The sequence below is a fragment of the Alternaria ethzedia genome (assembly GCF_023757985.1).
Source record: "Alternaria ethzedia strain BMP 0044 chromosome Unknown scaffold_9, whole genome shotgun sequence".
In the NCBI taxonomy this organism is placed as follows: domain Eukaryota; kingdom Fungi; phylum Ascomycota; class Dothideomycetes; order Pleosporales; family Pleosporaceae; genus Alternaria; species Alternaria ethzedia.
In genome coordinates, this window is record NW_026056202.1 from 786,532 (window position 1) to 804,894 (window position 18,363).

At 51.6% G+C, this 18,363-nt stretch overlaps 8 protein-coding genes across 8 annotated transcripts; 3 read left to right on the plus strand and 5 right to left on the minus strand.

Moving 5' to 3' along the window:
* Positions 1 to 922: 922 nt before the first annotated feature.
* Positions 923 to 3,316, plus strand: J4E87_004833 (uncharacterized protein; the record flags this gene model as incomplete). The annotated part of the gene is made up of 4 exons (XM_049376450.1): positions 923 to 2,074; positions 2,135 to 2,666; positions 2,729 to 2,860; positions 2,919 to 3,316. The coding sequence occupies 4 exons, from the start codon at positions 923 to 925 to the stop codon at positions 3,314 to 3,316; spliced, it is 2,214 nt and encodes a 737-aa protein (XP_049233961.1).
* Positions 3,317 to 3,527: 211 nt separating this feature from the next.
* On the minus strand, positions 3,528 to 5,007 carry J4E87_004834 (uncharacterized protein; the record flags this gene model as incomplete). The annotated part of the gene is made up of 8 exons (XM_049376451.1): positions 3,528 to 3,916; positions 3,966 to 4,033; positions 4,088 to 4,168; positions 4,217 to 4,339; positions 4,394 to 4,584; positions 4,638 to 4,754; positions 4,809 to 4,943; positions 4,993 to 5,007. The coding sequence occupies 8 exons, from the start codon at positions 5,005 to 5,007 to the stop codon at positions 3,528 to 3,530; spliced, it is 1,119 nt and encodes a 372-aa protein (XP_049233962.1).
* Positions 5,008 to 5,977: 970 nt separating this feature from the next.
* Positions 5,978 to 7,043, plus strand: J4E87_004835 (uncharacterized protein; the record flags this gene model as incomplete). Its single annotated transcript, XM_049376452.1, has 3 exons — positions 5,978 to 6,145; positions 6,231 to 6,518; positions 6,594 to 7,043. The coding sequence occupies 3 exons, from the start codon at positions 5,978 to 5,980 to the stop codon at positions 7,041 to 7,043; spliced, it is 906 nt and encodes a 301-aa protein (XP_049233963.1).
* Positions 7,044 to 10,664: 3,621 nt separating this feature from the next.
* On the minus strand, positions 10,665 to 12,310 carry TCA9 (Succinate--CoA ligase [ADP-forming] subunit beta, mitochondrial; the record flags this gene model as incomplete). The annotated part of the gene is made up of 6 exons (XM_049376453.1): positions 10,665 to 10,799; positions 10,859 to 11,744; positions 11,801 to 11,900; positions 11,949 to 12,021; positions 12,085 to 12,168; positions 12,257 to 12,310. The coding sequence occupies 6 exons, from the start codon at positions 12,308 to 12,310 to the stop codon at positions 10,665 to 10,667; spliced, it is 1,332 nt and encodes a 443-aa protein (XP_049233964.1).
* Positions 12,311 to 12,530: 220 nt separating this feature from the next.
* J4E87_004837 (uncharacterized protein) lies at positions 12,531 to 13,312 on the plus strand (the record flags this gene model as incomplete). Its single annotated transcript, XM_049376454.1, has 2 exons — positions 12,531 to 12,715; positions 12,766 to 13,312. 2 exons carry the CDS (start codon positions 12,531 to 12,533, stop codon positions 13,310 to 13,312), a joined length of 732 nt encoding a protein of 243 aa, XP_049233965.1.
* Positions 13,313 to 13,449: 137 nt separating this feature from the next.
* J4E87_004838 (uncharacterized protein) lies at positions 13,450 to 14,746 on the minus strand (the record flags this gene model as incomplete). The annotated part of the gene is made up of 2 exons (XM_049376455.1): positions 13,450 to 14,547; positions 14,603 to 14,746. 2 exons carry the CDS (start codon positions 14,744 to 14,746, stop codon positions 13,450 to 13,452), a joined length of 1,242 nt encoding a protein of 413 aa, XP_049233966.1.
* A 581-nt stretch (positions 14,747 to 15,327) lies between these two features.
* On the minus strand, positions 15,328 to 16,124 carry J4E87_004839 (uncharacterized protein; the record flags this gene model as incomplete). The annotated part of the gene is made up of 5 exons (XM_049376456.1): positions 15,328 to 15,591; positions 15,641 to 15,712; positions 15,768 to 15,832; positions 15,924 to 15,944; positions 16,121 to 16,124. The coding sequence occupies 5 exons, from the start codon at positions 16,122 to 16,124 to the stop codon at positions 15,328 to 15,330; spliced, it is 426 nt and encodes a 141-aa protein (XP_049233967.1).
* Positions 16,125 to 16,738: 614 nt separating this feature from the next.
* Positions 16,739 to 17,928, minus strand: J4E87_004840 (uncharacterized protein; the record flags this gene model as incomplete). The annotated part of the gene is made up of 4 exons (XM_049376457.1): positions 16,739 to 17,164; positions 17,213 to 17,467; positions 17,525 to 17,587; positions 17,638 to 17,928. 4 exons carry the CDS (start codon positions 17,926 to 17,928, stop codon positions 16,739 to 16,741), a joined length of 1,035 nt encoding a protein of 344 aa, XP_049233968.1.
* Positions 17,929 to 18,363: the final 435 nt, after the last annotated feature.

Sequence of the window (18,363 nt, forward strand, 5' to 3'; positions counted from 1 at the left end):
CTTGCGATAAGCAGAGGATCCGGCTGAGAGGCACCATGTGGTACCTGGCGGGATGGTTGCCTCCATCCCGCTGAGGCGCAGTCATTCGGCCCCCAAATGAGGTATTGGTTGCATGCTCTGAGGCTGAGCGACAAGGCTTTGCCATATAAGCGCGCACCTGGGTGCGAACATCATCTTCAGATTCACTGCGTCGCGCAATCCATCGCAGCCAAACAACAATGGATCGACAAGCGCCAGCAACACTACAGTCAGCATCTGCTCGCAGCATCATCGTCGAGCCACCCAGAATTACGACTCATCGCGAGCCTCGGGGCCCCAACGACCGACGGAAAGTGCGAATGGAAGAGCAATGGGATGCGGAATCTTTAGCTGCTTTGAGAGGTTATGCTCCTCTTTCACGGGATGCGACGACCGCGAGAGTGTTAGATTGGCAGCATCTGAAGCACGAAAGCGAGCAGGATATTCCGAGGCGTTCTGACGCCACAGATACCTCGGACATCACCGAATCTGACCACGCAGTTGCTGGGCGGAATCTCACTGTAAGCGTTTTGAGTTCGCATTGTGAAATGAGGTATACTTACATTTGTAGAGCCGCGTTCACTTCCACCATCGTGACGGCCCAGATGCAGCATACGAAGATCAAACTCGAGACGCACTGCAGCACATGTCCTCCGACTCAAAGGGTCCTCACTACGTGGACGTTTCCCCGCCATCCACGGCATCATCTCGCTCACTTTCACCAGTACGATACCGTACCCGTCGGTCCCACATAGTAGAACGTTCGGACCATTCTCGGCAGAATAGACGTCCTGCATATGTAGAACCTGACCACTCGGATGATGATCACATTGCGAATGCGTCACGGTTAACTCCAGAAAAACAACCAGCTGAGCAGCAGCAATCTGCTCCATCACGTGCAACAATGTCAGGAGTGGTCATGGCTCGTACAAAACAAGAGGATAGTACATTCAGAGAGGTGTTGGACGAGTTGGAGGCTCTCAGGGTTGAAAACGAGCGTTTGCGACATGGAACCGGCGAAACATCCGTACCCTCTCAGCCTGCAGTGCTAGCGTATACCAGCAAAGTCTTTTACAAAGTTGGACAGACACTGTATTTGGATGAGCCGCGTTGGGAGCCCGCTGAAGGATCTGGCGTCGTGTTACTGGCTAACAATCCGATCCGGAATATTGATCACTATCTAGATCAACACCCCGAGATAGCCTTCGCCATCTACAAGGAATACAAACAGACCCCACCTTCGGATCGCAGTAAGATCGAAACCAAGGACGGTGTCTACCGCTCTCCTACACCCGCGCATGAATTCCTCTCGATCATAGCCGACGACATGCTGGATGCGGTGGAAGAGTTAGTCCAGCAGATACCTAAGTTTGGCGACTACTTCCCGTACTTCGACCCTGAAGGGCAAATCCTGGCACCGTATCTTTTCATGTATTACAGCGCACCGTTCATTCCCGAAATACTACCCGATCTGGATATACCCAGTCAAAACCTGATTAGGCAATTGCAATCCGCAATTGAAAAAAGCTATGGGTACGAATACGACTCAGCGAAGCTCCAAGCAGAGAAAGGAAGAGTATCGCGCAAACACCTCAAATATCTCATTCAACCTGGGGATGTCCTCGTTAGTAACGGATCAGGGGGCAACATTCCCCAGGCATGTATTGCTACAAGCTGGATTGAACGTCCAGAGATCACGCTCGACGAGTCTCAGTACGAGGAGTCCGACTTCATCCAGAGGAAGCGCATCCCAAGATATGGTCCTCTCGCCAATTCTGCATCCAGTCGCAAATTGATCACTTGTACTTGGCAGGTTCCGATGTGGTTCTGGGAATTCGACGGCTCCTTCGCAAAACATGAGGCTAGCATAGACATCAAGATGTCTCTGGGATATGAGGAAGAGACAATTGCAATCAGAGATCTCAATTTCTACCCTCTTCGATATGCGAGTGAAGAGATGAGATCACTGCTTGAGAAAAGAGGTAGGACATTTTGGTCGCTTCGAAACAGACAGTTTGTATCTTATGTGCGCTCTAAAGAAGACGAGCTCTACAACGTACGTGTACAAACACTAGAAATCTATAGAGTCTTGCAAGAACTAACAAACTCAACGTAGATTGAGGAAAGATATATGGTCGACACGAAGGCGTACAAAATGCTGTTTCCTCTTTCAGAGATTGCGAAACTACGCTGTGTAGATGATCTTGGCATCGCAGCCATGGCACGCGATCAACCGCCCGAAGACGGTGGTGCGCTTTTGGTCATGCCGGAGACTATCATGGCTCACAATCTGCAGGAGAAACACTGGAGAGAGCTTTTCGTCGACCGTATCACTGACGTAGTATGGAACAAGCAAGCTTTCAAGGATCTTGTCGCCGAACCAGAAACCAAGGAACTGGTGCAAGCGCTTGTTATGAAGCAAATCAACGCCAAGAAGTCGACGGACTTTGTGGCTGGCAAAGGCAATGGACTGATCATGCTTTTGCATGGAGCACCTGGAACCGGCAAGACATTCACGGCTGAGGGTGTTGCTGAGTTTGCAGAGAAGCCGTTGCTTCGTGTGACTTGCGGTGATGTAGGAACAGATGCTGAGGTTGTTGATCAGCGACTGCGCGCCACGTTCCAACTAGGGAAGATGTGGGACTGTGGTACGTTACCTCGCATGAATACAACTACAGGAATTTGCTAACGAGCGAAGTCGTACTTCTAGATGAGGCAGATGTCTTCCTCGAGGAACGTGACATGAAAGACCTGAAGAGAAATGCTTTGGTATCCGTGTTCCTCCGTGCCCTCGAGTACTACGATGGTATTCTGATACTGACTTCCAACCGCGTTGGTACTTGTACGCTACCCACGAGAACTTCCAGCTACACTAGTCTCGCTAACCAACAAACCTACAGTTGACGAAGCGTTCAAGTCTCGCATTCAGCTAGCCCTGCACTACGACAACCTTGGCCTTGTTCAGCGCAAGAAGATCTGGCGCAACTTCATCGCGCGTATGAAAACGCTCGATGAATCTTCTTCCGACGACCTGGAAGATATCCTCGACCACATCGACGATCTGAGCAAGGAACCGATGAACGGACGAGAGATTCGCAATGCGATCACTATTGCGAGACAGTTGGCCCAGTTCAGAGAGCAACCTTTCCAGTACTCACATCTCAAGCATGCTATCAACGTTGGCAACCGGTTTAGCAAGTATCTGAAGGATCTGAGAATGAACTACACGGATGACATGATCAAACAAGATAGCGGGATCAGGTTTTCCTATACAGCAGCACCGGCGGGAATTGAGTAAACAATGAGCAGGGCTGTCTCGGTCGCGTACGATGCACTTCGTCAAGGGTGGAAAGAGAGAGTTCGTTACCGAAAGTGACATGACGTGACCCAGCTAGACCGGGAAATATAATACATGCAACCCTTGTATCGCGGCGACTACTGCGATGGAAGCCTTTGGGATATCGCGCAAGAATGTTGAGATACCTTCTCATCTGCTAGCCATGGCCCATTCACGAGCGGCTAATCTCCACATGCCGACTAACAACAATGCTATCCTTGTTGTTATTAACAAACCGATCGTTCTTCTCCAAGATCTCCTTCTGACTCTCGCTATCGCTCGATACACTAACACGTCCCGCATGAACCTTGATCGCCGGCATATGCGTGTCCTGGTTGTCTGCGACCGTGCCGAGCTCGAGTTCGGTGTCAAAAGGCTTGTAGCGGTGCGAACGATCGGGGTTGCTGACACCGTGGGGTGTACCCGAGCGAGGCTGGTGAGAGCCGCTTGAGCCGAGGTGGAGGAGGCGCTGGAAGAGTGGGCGGAGGGTTGCGATGTTGCCGACGAGCATACCGAGCGCGGGTTCGGCGTAGCCCCAGATGAGGATGTTGGCGAGGCCATCTGGGAGTCACGTTAGTGTTGTGATGTGATGCGGGTCTGGGGTGCTTACAAAGATAGTCGTGACTGCTTGTCAGGCCAACGGTGTACTTCAGACGAACCAGGCCCGAGATGGATGTGCTGGAGCAATGTTAGTGGTGTACAAAAACCAGTCAGATTCATGGGTTGCCATACAAGATACCTAGGCTCAAGATGCCACCGACTGAGATCTTGGTGTTCCTGTTCATCTGAACGTTCCAGAGCAGAGCGATTGGCCTGGTCAACGTTAGTGCCTACTCGATAGCAGAATCTCGAGTAACTCACATGAGCGCAGTAGCCCAGTCTGTGAAGATGTTGACCGAAGTGCAGAAGAAGTAGACGTTTTGCAGATACACTGGCGGCTGGCAGTAAGTCCCTTCGGCCATGAGATCAGCCCTCCAAGCAGCCCTGAGAAGTATACGGTTAGCATTACCACGTGATGCCGGATTGCTTTGTACTTACTCCACCGGCCAACACTGGAAGATGATGTACAGGATCGCTGCCAAATTGGTCGCCGCGCAGAGACCCATGATGCCGTAGTTGATGTAGATGTAGACCATTCTCCTGCCAGCTATCCGGTTCAGCATGAAGGCGATGCTCAGCTTGACGAAGATGATGGATGTGCAGTAGAAGACCTCATAGAGGAAGAACCACTGAATATTGTTAGCGACCGACCAATTCCATGCTACACTGGATGATGACTCACGAAATATGCTGTCTCGACGTATTTCTGGTTGCCAGGCTTAGCAAAAGTACTGTCCTTGGCGCCGATGCCGTAATAGGAGCCGATGGTGGTGACGATGGTCAGTGTCATGAGAGGCAACTGTGGTGAGTGAGCTCAGTGTGTTCTCGACGACTGTGAAGGTTAGATACGTACGCATCCTACTGCCATAACCCAGTCCTCAAGAGCCCAGTTATGCTTGGTGATCCTGACATACGCCCGCATACCCATGGTGATGAAGGCAAGCAGCCCCGTCACAAGGACGGTCGCCGTGAGGTTGGGGCCTAGATCCTGCAACAAAGTCAGCGCCACTCAAGGCGTCCCATTTGGTTCAGCTTACCTCATGAAGTGTCATTCTGAATTACTTTGTGAGTTATGGTTGCCGTTCAGTACGTATTCGTTGTGTTGAGCTACAGCTGGTGCTCTCGAACAACTTGCGGAGTTGAATGGGGCCAGAGTGGGGAGAGGTTTGACATTCTTGGGCAGTTGAAGTATACAAACAATGCTGCAGAGACCAAGGTTCCAAGAGAATGGATGGAACGCTTTGCATTCACAGCTGGTATAAGATCGCCAAAGAATTTCCCGCGACCCCTTCACCCGCATGGGTGTGCATTCGGTCGATCAGGGCGCCGAGAAGACAACATGCAGAGTGGGTTCCGCTATCACGACATGTCTTACTGCCCCTGATGCTGCCATCACGATCTATCGTTTTCGGGTACCCGCATTCCTGTTAACGTCGTCACACCTCGGTATTCCGATGTGTGCGTCCTCGCTTCCGACATGTCAGATCCCCAGAGTTTGGACAAACATTGCCTACGAACATGTGTATCTCTGGTGAGGCTTGTCGGATCGAAGCCGCGAGTCGCTAGACGAATGAGTTTGTGCCGATAGCGATGTCGTTACGATTCGGACCGGATTGAGGAAATTGGGGGTTCTGCATCGATCTCAGGTGAATGTCAAAAACAGGGTCTGCATTCCTACGCTAGTCTCTAAGCGGAGAGGATCATCGCCCTCGTTCGCTCAAACATTCCCAACGGGCTTCGCTTGGGACGTTCCGCAACCTTAACACCTCACTGCCGACGCCCCGGTGTCAACATGCCAACGCTTTTATTACATGGTTTGCTATGGCCAAGTCGTGCTTCATGGGTGGGGACACGACGAGGCGATTATCGCAGCCCGAATGCGGGGCCTCTGGCCCCAGAGCCTCGCATAAGTTAACACAGTGGACTGTGGTACTTCTAGACTCTGATTAGTATCTTTGCGTTATCTTGCTACAGCGGATTCTCCGTATCACTTGTATCATCCGAACTCAAAGCACATTCACGATGGCCGACCTCAGCAAGCTTCCGAAAGACTTCTATGTCACGTCTATGCAGTTCACGAAGAATGCACACCAAGACGCGTACCCTGCCATCGATCCCAGTACCCCAGAGCATAGCCTGGCAGGAAAGGTGGCCGTCATCACTGGCGCTTCGCGTGGTATAGGAGCCATGGTATGTTGAAACAATTGACCGAAAACGCTCCCCTTTCGCCATGAATTCGCGTCATTATTGCGTCTGCTAAGACTTGGTCTCACAGGCAATGGTACCTGCCTTCGTCAAGGCCGGTGTAAAGGGTGTTGCGTTGCTGGCATCCAACGCCGAAAAGCTAGCAGCTACCGAGAAGTCGGTCAAAGAGGCGAACCCCAACATCGAAACGCTTACATACGCTCTCGACATTTCCGACACGAAAGGCGTCGAGGCCGCCTTCGAAGCGATCCGGCAGAAATTCGGCCACGCGGATGTCCTCGTCAACGCAGCCGGCGCCATGACTGGAGACGGACCGAAACTGCACGACACAGACCCCGATCAATGGTGGAGGAACTTCGTAAGATCCGTCCCGTTCGCTGCTCATCCCGCAGTGCCTGAGTCAAAAGCGCATGAACTGATACATCGATTGTAGGAGATCAACGGAAAAGGCAACTATCTGCTCATCCGCTCTTTCCTCCGCCTACTGCCCAGCCCCGACACACCTGCCACGATCGTCAACGTAAGCTCATGGCAGGCGTTCTTTACTGTTCCGCCGCTTGGCGCCTACTTCATGTCGAAGTTCATCCTTGACGCGTTGGCTACGTACGTCGCTGCGGAGTACCCGAATGTTACCGCCGTGTCGATGCATCCGGGTCTCGTCGCAACTGACATGCTGCGTGAGCCCTTCCGCTCGCTCTTCAATCAAGATAGTCCCGAACTTGTTGGTGGCACTGCTGTTTGGCTGTGTCAAGAGAAGGCGAAGTTCTTAAGCGGTCGCTTCATCGCTGCGAACTGGGATGTGGAGGATCTTCTTAGTCGCAAGGCAGAGATTGTCAAGGACGATTTGCTCAAGCTGACATTGAAAGGAGACTTCGGTGTATGATTTCTATAAGCAGCAACATCGTATGATGAACTTCAATGCTATGATAGAACTATCACATTTCCGCTGATGTGCTGACTCATGCGAAAATGGATAGTGGTGTCATTCCGAACGTCGGAGCTCTGGGTGGCACTAGCGCACCGGAGAAGTCGTCCCCACCCATAAACACCCTTCAGTTGAGCTACATGCTTTCCTTCTACAAAATTTCCATTCTATACTCAAAAGAAGAAGATGCGGACGATCAAGTGTGCGGCTGTGAGAACTCCGCCGGCTCAACAATGCGCCGTTCGGATTTCATGTGCTTCGACTTCTAAAAACTGAACGCATTCCCCCATCACCTCTGGTACCATTGCAAAAGTACACCACAACAAGTACGATAATGTGAATTGTTACACATATAGGACGCATCCAACAGCCACCAGCATTCCCGAGACATATTCGTGACGCACACGATCCAAAAGGACCACAATCGACATGTATGGGAGTACGGATTAGGAGTCGGGATCATTCTTCACACCGCTAAAGCAAGTGGCTACACGACCTCTCTCTTTGTTCTATCACTTTATTCTTCATAAATTTCACCTATGCTATCAAAATCGGTCGGGAAATACCATATGGTGTGTCCGCACTGTGGCCCAATTCGAAATTCACTCGCAAAGTTCTTATGTCTTCGCTCAAATTGGCCGACTACTAGAAGCCAGACAGCGCATAAAGAATCCTTGTCTCCCTTCTCTCCCTCTATTCATAATTCATACAGCACGGGCACATGGATTTCGCCGACTGTGTGGTGGCCTCACTCCAGAAATGAAACGGACTAGGTCTCTGTCCATGAGCGGACGAGCGCTGGTGGGGCGAGTATATAAACTCTCGCTTTTCCCGACAGCTTATCCTTCTATATTCATCAGTCTATCCAGAGAGTTTCAAAAGCTAAGGGTAACCTCTTCATGGCGTGCTGTCGTCCTTCCTTTTCAAAAAGTCTACCCGAACATCTTGATGAGCATTTTTGAGCACCAGTCTCGGTCTACCAAAAGCCTTTTCGCATGGCCTTATGGTCGTGCATCTACACTACAAGAACATGTCATGCTGAAGAGATGCGAAACTACCCGCCATCTCATGCGCTGACACTCAGTGAATCTAAAAGTGGTCGCGGCTATACTCATGAGAATTGGAGAGTATAAATGCTTTCTAGTCGTCCGCCGCTCTTTTCCTTCTGCAACCTCCACTTCAAGTTTTCCTCAAACAGTCGCTGAAGAAGCTTATGGAGAGCTGCCTGCGTCTCCGCCCATACATCGATTCCAAAACTACAATAACCTGCCTCATGGCCTTCTCTCTCGTAGCCAGATGGCAACAGCGACACATCAAAATGCGGTGGCTTCGCATGAGCAAGACGAAAAACAATTTGGAGTCTACGTATGCGAAGCGTTCTGATGATTTCAATTCTTATACCTGGTTTCCCGAAAAAGACCACGCGAACCAGTCATGCGTGGTGTGAGCTTCTTCCAGCTCATATAAAACCCGAAGTCGCTTGTCTTTCTACTTCCCTCCACTTTCTGTTCAAAAGCCTCCATGCTCTTCAAAATCAAGATTCTCGAATGCTATGTGTGGCTTTCTCCTCCTCCAAAACAATAACATGTATGCGTATGAGCATCGTCTCTCCGACCTTTACGAACACACTCAGTACCCATAAGAAAAGACGATACCGACCAGACATGTGTGCCAAACGCTCAGTCGCGCAGTAAAAAACCTCGTCTCCGGCCCTTTCTGCCTCAAAGCTCCTCTTACTATCGGCAACTTCCGTGCATTCTCCAAAACCCAAGTCGCACAACCACATGCTGTGCGCGACTGCTGCGCGTCTTCCAAAGTGACTTTTACCACTACACAGGAAAAGCGGCTTTTCGATTCAGATTTACATACAGAGCATCAACAAAACAACCATCGATCGCATTGATGTGCGAGTAAATCGTCTCTAAAATAGCATATAAACCTGCGCTCGCTGCCCCTTCTGGACTTTCTCTCTACACCTACGCCTTTTTCGAATTTTACCAAAATTGCAAGGAAAACACTCGCATGTTTTGGGTGCTGTCGTCCCCTTCAAGCCAGCCTGAGTCTTCACTTATGAGAAGCTTGAATCCACCTTTTGCAAAGACATCGAAAACCTAAAAAACTATCGACACGTCTACATGTGCGCCTGCCAAGCGACCAAAACATTATAAAACGCCGCGCTCGCCTGCCGATATCTCTTCTCTACATTCACGATCCTCTTGCATTATCCAAAAAGTAAGAGCGCTGACGTTCATGATCCTGTCCTTTCCGAGTCAAAACATGGCGCTATTTCGGCATGTGAGGATTGTTCCTCCGACTCCCTCGATGAAGACACCGGGTACCATAAACTTCGCCATACAGCATCCATGTGGAATGGACAGGTGGACTGAAGCTACATGTCGACGTATTCATGGCTCTCCTCCCGCCTTCTCCTGAAACTCCACTTCTACTTTCTTCAGTACAAAAAGATCGTCCCTTACTTTGGATGTTGCGCAAAGAGCCATCCCTCTATTCCAAAAAGAATTCGAGACTGCGATATGAAAAGCGCCCGTTCAACTTTTCAAAACAGCATTTCGAGATTGAAAAGAACGAAGCAGATATGTATGTGCAGCGCATAAGCCTTCACACGGGTATATAAACCTCTTCTCGCCGCTTCTCTGCCTTCTTCTGTACATCCACCTCTACCTTCAAAACTCCAAAACAACTGAGGTCCAGCCTGATGTGGTGCGCAGAGTCCCATACCTCTCTTACTAAGAACCATAAAGTGCTTTTGCGATGGAGATCGTCTTTTCAAGCTCTCTATCAACATACCCACTACCAAAAGAATTACGGCGAAGACAACATGTGCGGTCGGCACGTGGATGAAGAGGTCTAAATACCTCCGCTCGCCTCTCTTCTTCCTTTCTCTTCATTATCCACATTTCCTTCTGTTTCTCCAAAACATCGGTGCGCCCTCACATGGTGTGTGCAGCTGCGCTTCTCTAAAAACGTGAAGCCAAGTGGGACATCAGCTGTGTTCTTCTCTCCAAAAATACAGGAGAACGAGAACATGAGCAGTGCTCTTCTTTCCAAAAGTTCTTCACGAGCTTGCGATGAGGCGTGCTCGTCTCAAAATAACAGACGAACAGCGTATGTGGTGCGTGCTGTTGTGCTGTTTTCCAAAAGCAGCCGCAAGAGACCTAGATGCGGTGCGTCCGTTGGGGTGTTCCGCACCCTTCCTAAAAGCCACCATGTCTACGCCGATGCTTCGTCCGCTTGAGTAATGAACGTGGAGACGATAATTGGGTCTGTGGACTGTGGTTTCGACCGGATCATAGTGTCGTGAGGATGGTGATCATCATCATCATCAAGCTATGTCAGTGGTCACACATCGGCGGGGTAAGCTGTCAGCGCCACGCGCCACCGCCCTCACACCATCACGGCACGAACCAAAATCACACCACCATACACAAAACAACAGATAATCAAAGACCAAACAAACTTTCATAAGACGCATCGCTTGATGATGTTCGGCTTCCATCTATCTACAAACCTATCATGCACAAACGTGGTCAGCCAGCAAAGGGTTCATGCTGAAAGAGTTTAAATACCAAGAGTGAATTCGACACCGACGTCAATGTCGCGCGCCATCTTGACGACCTTTGAGAACTGGACGGACTTCTCAGCGGCGGCTTGGAGATCGTCAATGGAGAAGATCTTGAGGCCTGAGTCGTTGAGCTGGAACATGATGTGTTAGCATGAAGGTATATTAGACCAGATCTATTGGCGTGACTTACAAGCTTGTGAGCAGCCTCCATGTTGGTACCCTGCAACCTAGCAATGACAGGAGTCTTGAGGTTCATCTCGTTGACGACCTGGATGAGACCCTTGGCGATAGCGTCGCAACGGACGATACCACCGAAGATGTTGACGAAGATGGCAGTGACCTTGGGGTCGCTGGTGATCAAGTCGAACGCTTGCCTGATAGCCTCAGGTGTAGCACCGCCACCAACGTCGAGGAAGTTAGCGGGCGCGCCGCCATTCAGCTTGATGATGTCCATGGTGGCCATGGCGAGACCGGCACCGTTGACGAGGCAGCCAATGTCACCGTCGAGCTTGATGAAGTTGAGGCCAACCTTGGCGGCCTTGACTTCCTCAGGGTCCTCCTGGGTGATGTCCCTCCATTCGAAAACCTCCTTCTGGCGGAAGTCGGCGTTGTCATCAAAGTTGAGCTTAGCGTCCATGGCGAGGACCTGGTGGTCGGTAGTCTCGGAGAGAGGGTTGATCTCAATCTGGGTAGCGTCCTTCTCCATGAAGACCTGGTACAGCTTCTGGATGGTGTCCTTGGCGTCCTCGATGCACTGCTCTGAGAAACCGAGCTCGGTCGCGATGTTGCGGGCAATGTCGTCGGTGACACCCTTGTGGATGTCAATGGGGGTGGTGATGATGGCCTCGGGGTGCTCCTTGGCAACAGTCTCAATGTCCATTCCACCTTGCGACGAAGCGACGATTACGGGTCCTTGTGAAGCGCGGTCCATGAGGATGGCGAGATAGAACTCGCGGCGGGCGAACTTGCGGTCGACGATGAAGACGGAGTTGCAGAGCCGACCGGCGGCTCCAGTTTGCTTGGTGATGAGCTTGTGGCCGATCATCTGGTCGGCGAGGATGGAGGCTTCGCGGGGACTGCATGTTGTGTTAGAGGGTGGCCGGGGTCGTGTTATGGTTGCGAAGTAGCATACGAGTAGACGACTCTGACACCGCCCTTGAAGCCATTGTCAAAGGTACCCTTTCCACGGCCTCCAGCGAGAACCTGGGCCTTGATAACAGCATCCTCTCCGCCTGCGCGCATTAGCCCACGACTCTGCATTCACTCTTGCTGTCGCATACCAATCTCCTTGGCGATCTTCTCTGCCTCGGCGCCGCTGGTAGCGACACCACCCTTGGGCACGCCGATGCCGTACTGAAATTCGCATTAGATATCTGGACCCTCGAAATTGGTGGACATGCGGTGGAGTAATCGTACCGACTCGAGCAGGGCAGCGGACCTGTATTCGTGGATGGCGAGACCTCTCCTTTGCTGGACGACAGAGCGCTTCAACGGTGTCTCCTAGGCCGTGTTAGCACATGACCCCCCAATGTGGTGCACGCTGCGTAAGAGGCTTTCGCAGCTTTGCGGAGTAGGCCCGTGTACATACAGCAGCAGCGCGGACAGCGCGAGCCAGCGGCCGGGCGCGGGCAAAGTTGTACATGATGTCTGAGCGGCAGACACACGTGTGGGTATATGGAGGCGAGTTGGAGGGGGTAGAGCTGGAGTGCACAGCTCCGTTGGTGTTGCGGCTTCACAGGGCTGTTGCGGACGTCTGCTAGCGCGCCGAGAATGAACCGGGTCCTCTCAAAAATATCGCGGCCGGGAACTTCTGTAACACCAAGCGACTGGAACTTGATGCGCGTCCAAGTAATCGCGCAACCATGTCTAAACGAAATAATGAGGGCGATGTCATCGCGAATCGCATAAGTCTGCTCGAGGCAAAGGGTCAGAAACTCTTGGCGTCGTTGTATGGTTCGCGGCCGGACTGGGGCACTGCGGATGGTGATGCGAAAACAGAAGTTGAAGACGATGATCAAGACCTGAAACAAAACTACGCTCACGACAGGTAAATATGTGTTGTTGCGCTGCCGATCGCAGTTCTAACAACGTCTCCAGAATCGGTGTTGGCGGCATAGTCCCCAAGGATATCGAAGATGGCAGCTTCACCAGCAGAATACGAACGTCAGACGACAAACTTCTGCAACAACTGATCGGCAAGAAAAAGGCCAAAGCTCATATCACTGCGAAACAAGAAGCTGCGAGACCAAATGCAGCATCCAAAGCTCAACATTACAAGAAGCTTGCTGCGAAGAAAGAAGAATCGGACGATGATGAAGAGGGAAGGGCCGCGACATTCAAATCTAAGAGACAGAAGAAGGTGAAGCAAGAAGCGAAGCCGCCGGACAGCGACGACGAAGATGAAGAGACGAGAGCAAAGAGATTGGGAGGTGGCGCTGTGAAAGAAGAGGAGGATGTACCAAAGGAGGACGTAGCTACAGAAGCCCAGGTGGACGCGAAACCTATCAAGAAAGAAGAGGAGGGAGAGGAGGACGCAGAAGCCATCCAGCCAGCACCCAAGAAAGCGAGAACAAAACCGAAAAGCTTCCTCGACGAGATTCTAGCTGAGCGGTCAAAGAAGAAGAGTAAGAAAGGAAAGGCATAGAGGATAGCCACAGGAGCGGAAATAGCGATGCATATACCACGGCGTTAGTATTTGTATTCATTCGATACCCACTTCTTGTTGAGGAAGGCACATGTAATCTAATAGAACAAAGGCATGCTTCTTATCCGCGTTCTTTCTTACTCCCTAATGATCAAACTAGCCATGCCCATTCCCGTCCCAATACACTTGCTCAACACACCAACCTGCTCACCACTCCTCCCCATCTCATTCAACAGCGTAGCCAACATCCTACCACTCGTCGCTCCCAACGGATGCCCCAGCGCAATAGCCCCTCCATTCGGATTCACCTTATCCATCTTGTTTTCCAACCCCAGCGTCCGAATGCAATGCAACGCCTGACTAGCAAACGCCTCGTTGATCTCCCAGACATTCACATCAGATGTTTGCAGGCCAGTGTAGTCGAGCAGCTTGGGTATGGCGAGGGCGGGTCCGACACCCATTTCGTCGGGCGAGCAGCCAACGACTTGTGTGCCCGCCCATTTCCCGACGATCTGGGATTCCAGACCGAGGGTCGTAGCGGTAGACCGACGCATCATCAACGCTGCAGACGCGCCGTCGGAGACTTGACTGCTGTTTCCCGCTGTACTTGTGCCGTCTTTGATAAACGCAGGTTTCATCTCCGCGAGTTTCTCGACTGTCGTCCCAGGCCTGATTCCATCGTCCTTCGTCACGGTGATGCTCTTTGTGTTCTCGGGGACTTCGGGCTCAATCCAGCGGGTGGTTACGGGTACGATTTCGTCGTCGAAGAGACCACTTCTCCGTGCTTTGGCGGCGCGCTGTTGCGATTCGGCGGCGAAGGCGTCTTGGTCGGCGCGGCTGACTCCGTAGCGTGATGCGACGTTTTCGGAGGTTATGCCCATGGCCATTATGCAGTCTCTGGCTTCCTTTACTGGGCTGTCTTTCATCTCGGGCCAGAGTTCGGTGGGTACGGCCCTGCTGCCGTAGTTTCGTGTCATGCTCTCCATGCCTCCTGCAATGCCGACGTCTATTTGTCCTACTGCGATTGAGTTCGCGATTGAGGTTATGGCGGAGAGACCGGATGCGCAGGCGCGGTTTACGGTGCTGAAGGAGGTTGTGGTGGGTATGCCGACGTGGTTCGCGGCCATGCGACCGGCTTTTGAGCCACCGAGCTCTGCGAGAACGGTACCAACACATATATCGTCTATCTTCGCGGGGTCGAGGTTGGGGAACTTGGCCATTGTGGCTTTGAGAACCTGGGATGCTGTTAGGACTTGGGTCTGTGTGCTGCAGGTGTAGAGAACGGCATACCGCTCCTAGAAGCTCATGCTCATATGCATCGCGCAGTCCACCCTTCTTCGCTCTTGTGACTGGCGTCCGAAGTGCTGATAGGAAGACAACATCGTGGGGGTTCTTTTGGAGAATGTTCTTGAGACCCTTCTGGATGAAAGCCATTGTGAGACGATGGGCTGTGATGGAACGCTAAAGGGCAGAGGAGGGTATCAAGAGAATAGGAAAGGCGAAGTGAAGTAACGTCGATGCTTGCGAGTAAGAGACAGAATGTCCTGGCTTTTGCCGCGCGACGAGGCCATGGTCGTTGTAAGCTAAGCTCCAGGTCCGAGGAAGGCGTGGAGCTTCGCTTCGGCAAGTGAGCGCGGGGCGGAGGAATGGCGGCAAAGCTCTCTTCCGCATCATGCACGGAAAACAAACCCGCCGCATGGAAAAGGCTTATGCATATGCACGATGATAGATGTAATTCGAGACGCTGTAGGATGCTGCAAAGAAGACAAGTCGATTTTGAAGATTTAGCTCAATCTACCTGCGTAGAACTCGTGAGTAGCTACACTCCCAAAGACGACTGCGTCAAGCATCGATCCTCGATCCCATCCGCACGTATGTTGCCTCCGCCAAAATGCTCAAAACTCATAAGAAAATCGCGTCAGTCGTGTTCAAAGTCGCTAGGACTCGATGACTCTCTCTGCATGCCCCCGAAGTCACCGGTATGGTGAAATCAAGCTCAAGAGCGAGCGGATAGCCTACGCGGCGGGGTATACGAGACGGAAAACGTCGTTCAGAACAAACCAGTTGCCATCAGCGTTCTTGAGCTGGAAGGCCTGGGTGAAGCTCATTGGCTTGTCCTCGCCCGCAAGCTGTTCAGTATTAGTCAAGGCCGGATGTAACGATCCATGGGAACGACTTGCCAAAAGCGCACCAGTGACGAGCACAAGGATACCGTCATCGGCGGAAGGCTGAGCGTCAACGGTGTCGGTACGGTGTTGTATCTGCTGGAATGGCAGGTTCTTCCCTGCATTAGCCCCGTCCCTGTTTTGTAGGCAGGATCGTCGTTACCTGGAGCTTCTCTACAATGGCAGCGGAACCCTGAGTGCCTTGCGCCTCAAAGGTGAGCATAGAGGTCTCCTTCTATAGCATTTGTCAGCCGACTGCTGCTTTGCGCACACGGTACTGAGTCGCATACGTATAGGGCACCGAGACCAGCGCGGTTCTCATCGAAGGTCTTGTAGTAGAACTGGACGAACTGCTCTGGAGCAAGGGTCAGTCGCGATTTGAGGGATGGAGCGATCGTGGAGAGGATGTCGGCGGGGTTGTGTTTGCTGTATCTGGTGGTACATACGGGCGATGGCGTTGAAGTCGGCTGTGGAGGAGTCAGTTCTGCATTGTACACATAGCATTGCGACATGACCGTGAACATAGCATTATGCCTTGGATCTCCCGCATCTTTCTAATACAGCCTTGCGCCTACAACCGGAAGCTATGCACGTCCGCCGAGTGCGCATCGAGGCGGTGGTGGGGTAGTGGTAGGCAACTTACACATCTTTGCGATTTCTCGAACAAGACTTGTCAGGTGAAGAAAAGAGTTGGCTACGGGGTGGCTGAGAGGTACGCGACGACGATAGAGCGATGTGACGTGGAATTCTCGAGAAAGTGTTTGGGCTTTTGCTGTCACTGCCCGCCATCGATGGGCTTCGTTGGTGGGGCAGCCGCTAGGCTTGGAAGAGTTCGGCCCGGTTTTCAGCCGAAGCCTGCCATTTTCTTCGAGGCTTCGCGCCTGCTCTTTCCTCTCACACCAACGCTGGCCATCAACAGCTTCATGCAGCACCCATGTTGTGGTCAGCGTCGCGTCGCAATACTCATTGGTAAGTCATTACTATCTCTCCCAACTCCCTGCATTATGATGATCAACACAAACGATAACTTCCGAGTCAAAGACGGTGAAGTCCAAAAAATTTCAAGCTCAACAGGCTGATTGCCCATACACACTCTGTATTGTCTATTACATGGAGATTGCATATGCTAACATGTCTTCTTCAGATTGCCATGCACGCGACCGATGCTTTGCCGCTCAAACAAGCGCGCCGTCCAAATAGTGTACATAGTCAATCGAATACCGTTATTGTCGTTCATCCTTCCGAACAATCGATCTACAATTTACAATCCCTTCTTCTGGAAAGACTTGACAGAGTCGACAATCGACTGCTCGAAAGTCTTGTACTTGAGGCCAAGGATGTCGATGGAGCGCTTGTTGTTGTATGTGTAGAGGCCCTTCTCAGGTGTGCCTTCTGGGTAGTCACCGCCGGGTGTTGAGTCGCTCGGCAGGTCCTTGAAGTCGGGGAAGTTCTTCTTGATGATCTGGCATAGCTCCTTGTTGGAGAAGTATCCGGCCGTCACGAAGAAACGCTTGTTGGCTGCGTCTGGCTTCTCGAACGCAGCTACGTGTGCCTCCGCGACGTCGCGAACGTCCACCCACAGATGTACACCACTGGGTGGGATCTCGTCCTTGAACTTGCCTTGTGCCGCTGACAGGATGCGCTGGTTCGAGGTGTTCATGTTCTCAAGACTGTCAAGAGCGTGTACCTGATGACATGTCAGCGATTGTATCGCAGCGTGCATTGTGAGACTTACAATCGGTCCAAAAACCATCGGTGGGTTGATCGTGGAGACGGTGAAGTTGGGCTTCTCCTTCTCAACAAATTCCCACGCAGCCTTCTCAGCAAACGTTTTGCTTGCTCTGTATCCCATCATTGGGTTCTCTGTGGCCTCTTCTTGTGTGATCGGGTTCCAATCCTCCTCGGAGTATGCGTGTCCTGGCCAGAATCCTTTACTTCCGTTTACAATGGCGGCGAACGAGGATGTGATGACAACGTTCTTGACGGATGGCTACACGGTACCATTAGCATGCGAATGGCAGTCGTGAACTCCTCAAGTCCAACATACCGCGCTCTTCTTGATCGACTTCAAGATGCCAGTTGTTCCAATGACAGCAGGGTCAATCAGGTCCTTGATCTTGTTAGCCAGCTACCCATGTTTCGTCTACCAAGCGCACTCACTTTCTGAACATCAGTGACATTGAAGTGGAACGGGCTAGCAGTGTGAAGCACAGCCTCGAATGGAGGGTCTGAGATAACAGCCTTCTCGAAAGCATCTGGTTGAGCGATATCCGGAACAATCGCGAAGCTCAATTGGCCCTTGTCGACGTAGCTCTTGTATGATTCCTTGATCTTATCCGCCTTCTCCTGGGTGCGCACTGTGGTGACTACACTGTGTCCATGGTCTAGGAGGATGTCGAGGGTGTGCGCAGCGATGAAGCCGCTTCCTCCTGTGAGTAGTACTCTTGTCATGTTGTTTGTAGGTAGCGGGGTCTGGTGTTTAGGTGTTTAGGTGCTTAGGGCGTCAAAGTCTAGACTTGAAGCTGTGCGGGAATGACAGCATATATGTAGCTATGACATCCCACCTAGCGCGGGGTAGAGCTTCCCCGAAGTTCGGATTTACTCTTTTTCGCCGTTGTAACTGCCGCCGTCGCTTACGAAACTTGCGTTCGTTCGTGGCTATATCCGCGGCTCGTTCTCCAGAGTATTGCGTCATGCCCGTCATTCATCGATGGGATACTTTTGGTGGGGCATACTGCATCTTCGTGTCGCCTTCTCGTGGTACAGCGAACAATTGCTGATCTGCAGCTTCCGGTCTCTTTGGCTTTCCAAAAGGACTGTGGACCTCCCAATACACCCCACAGCATAGCCATATCTTCATGTTCGACTGGTCGAAGCTGCCTTTTC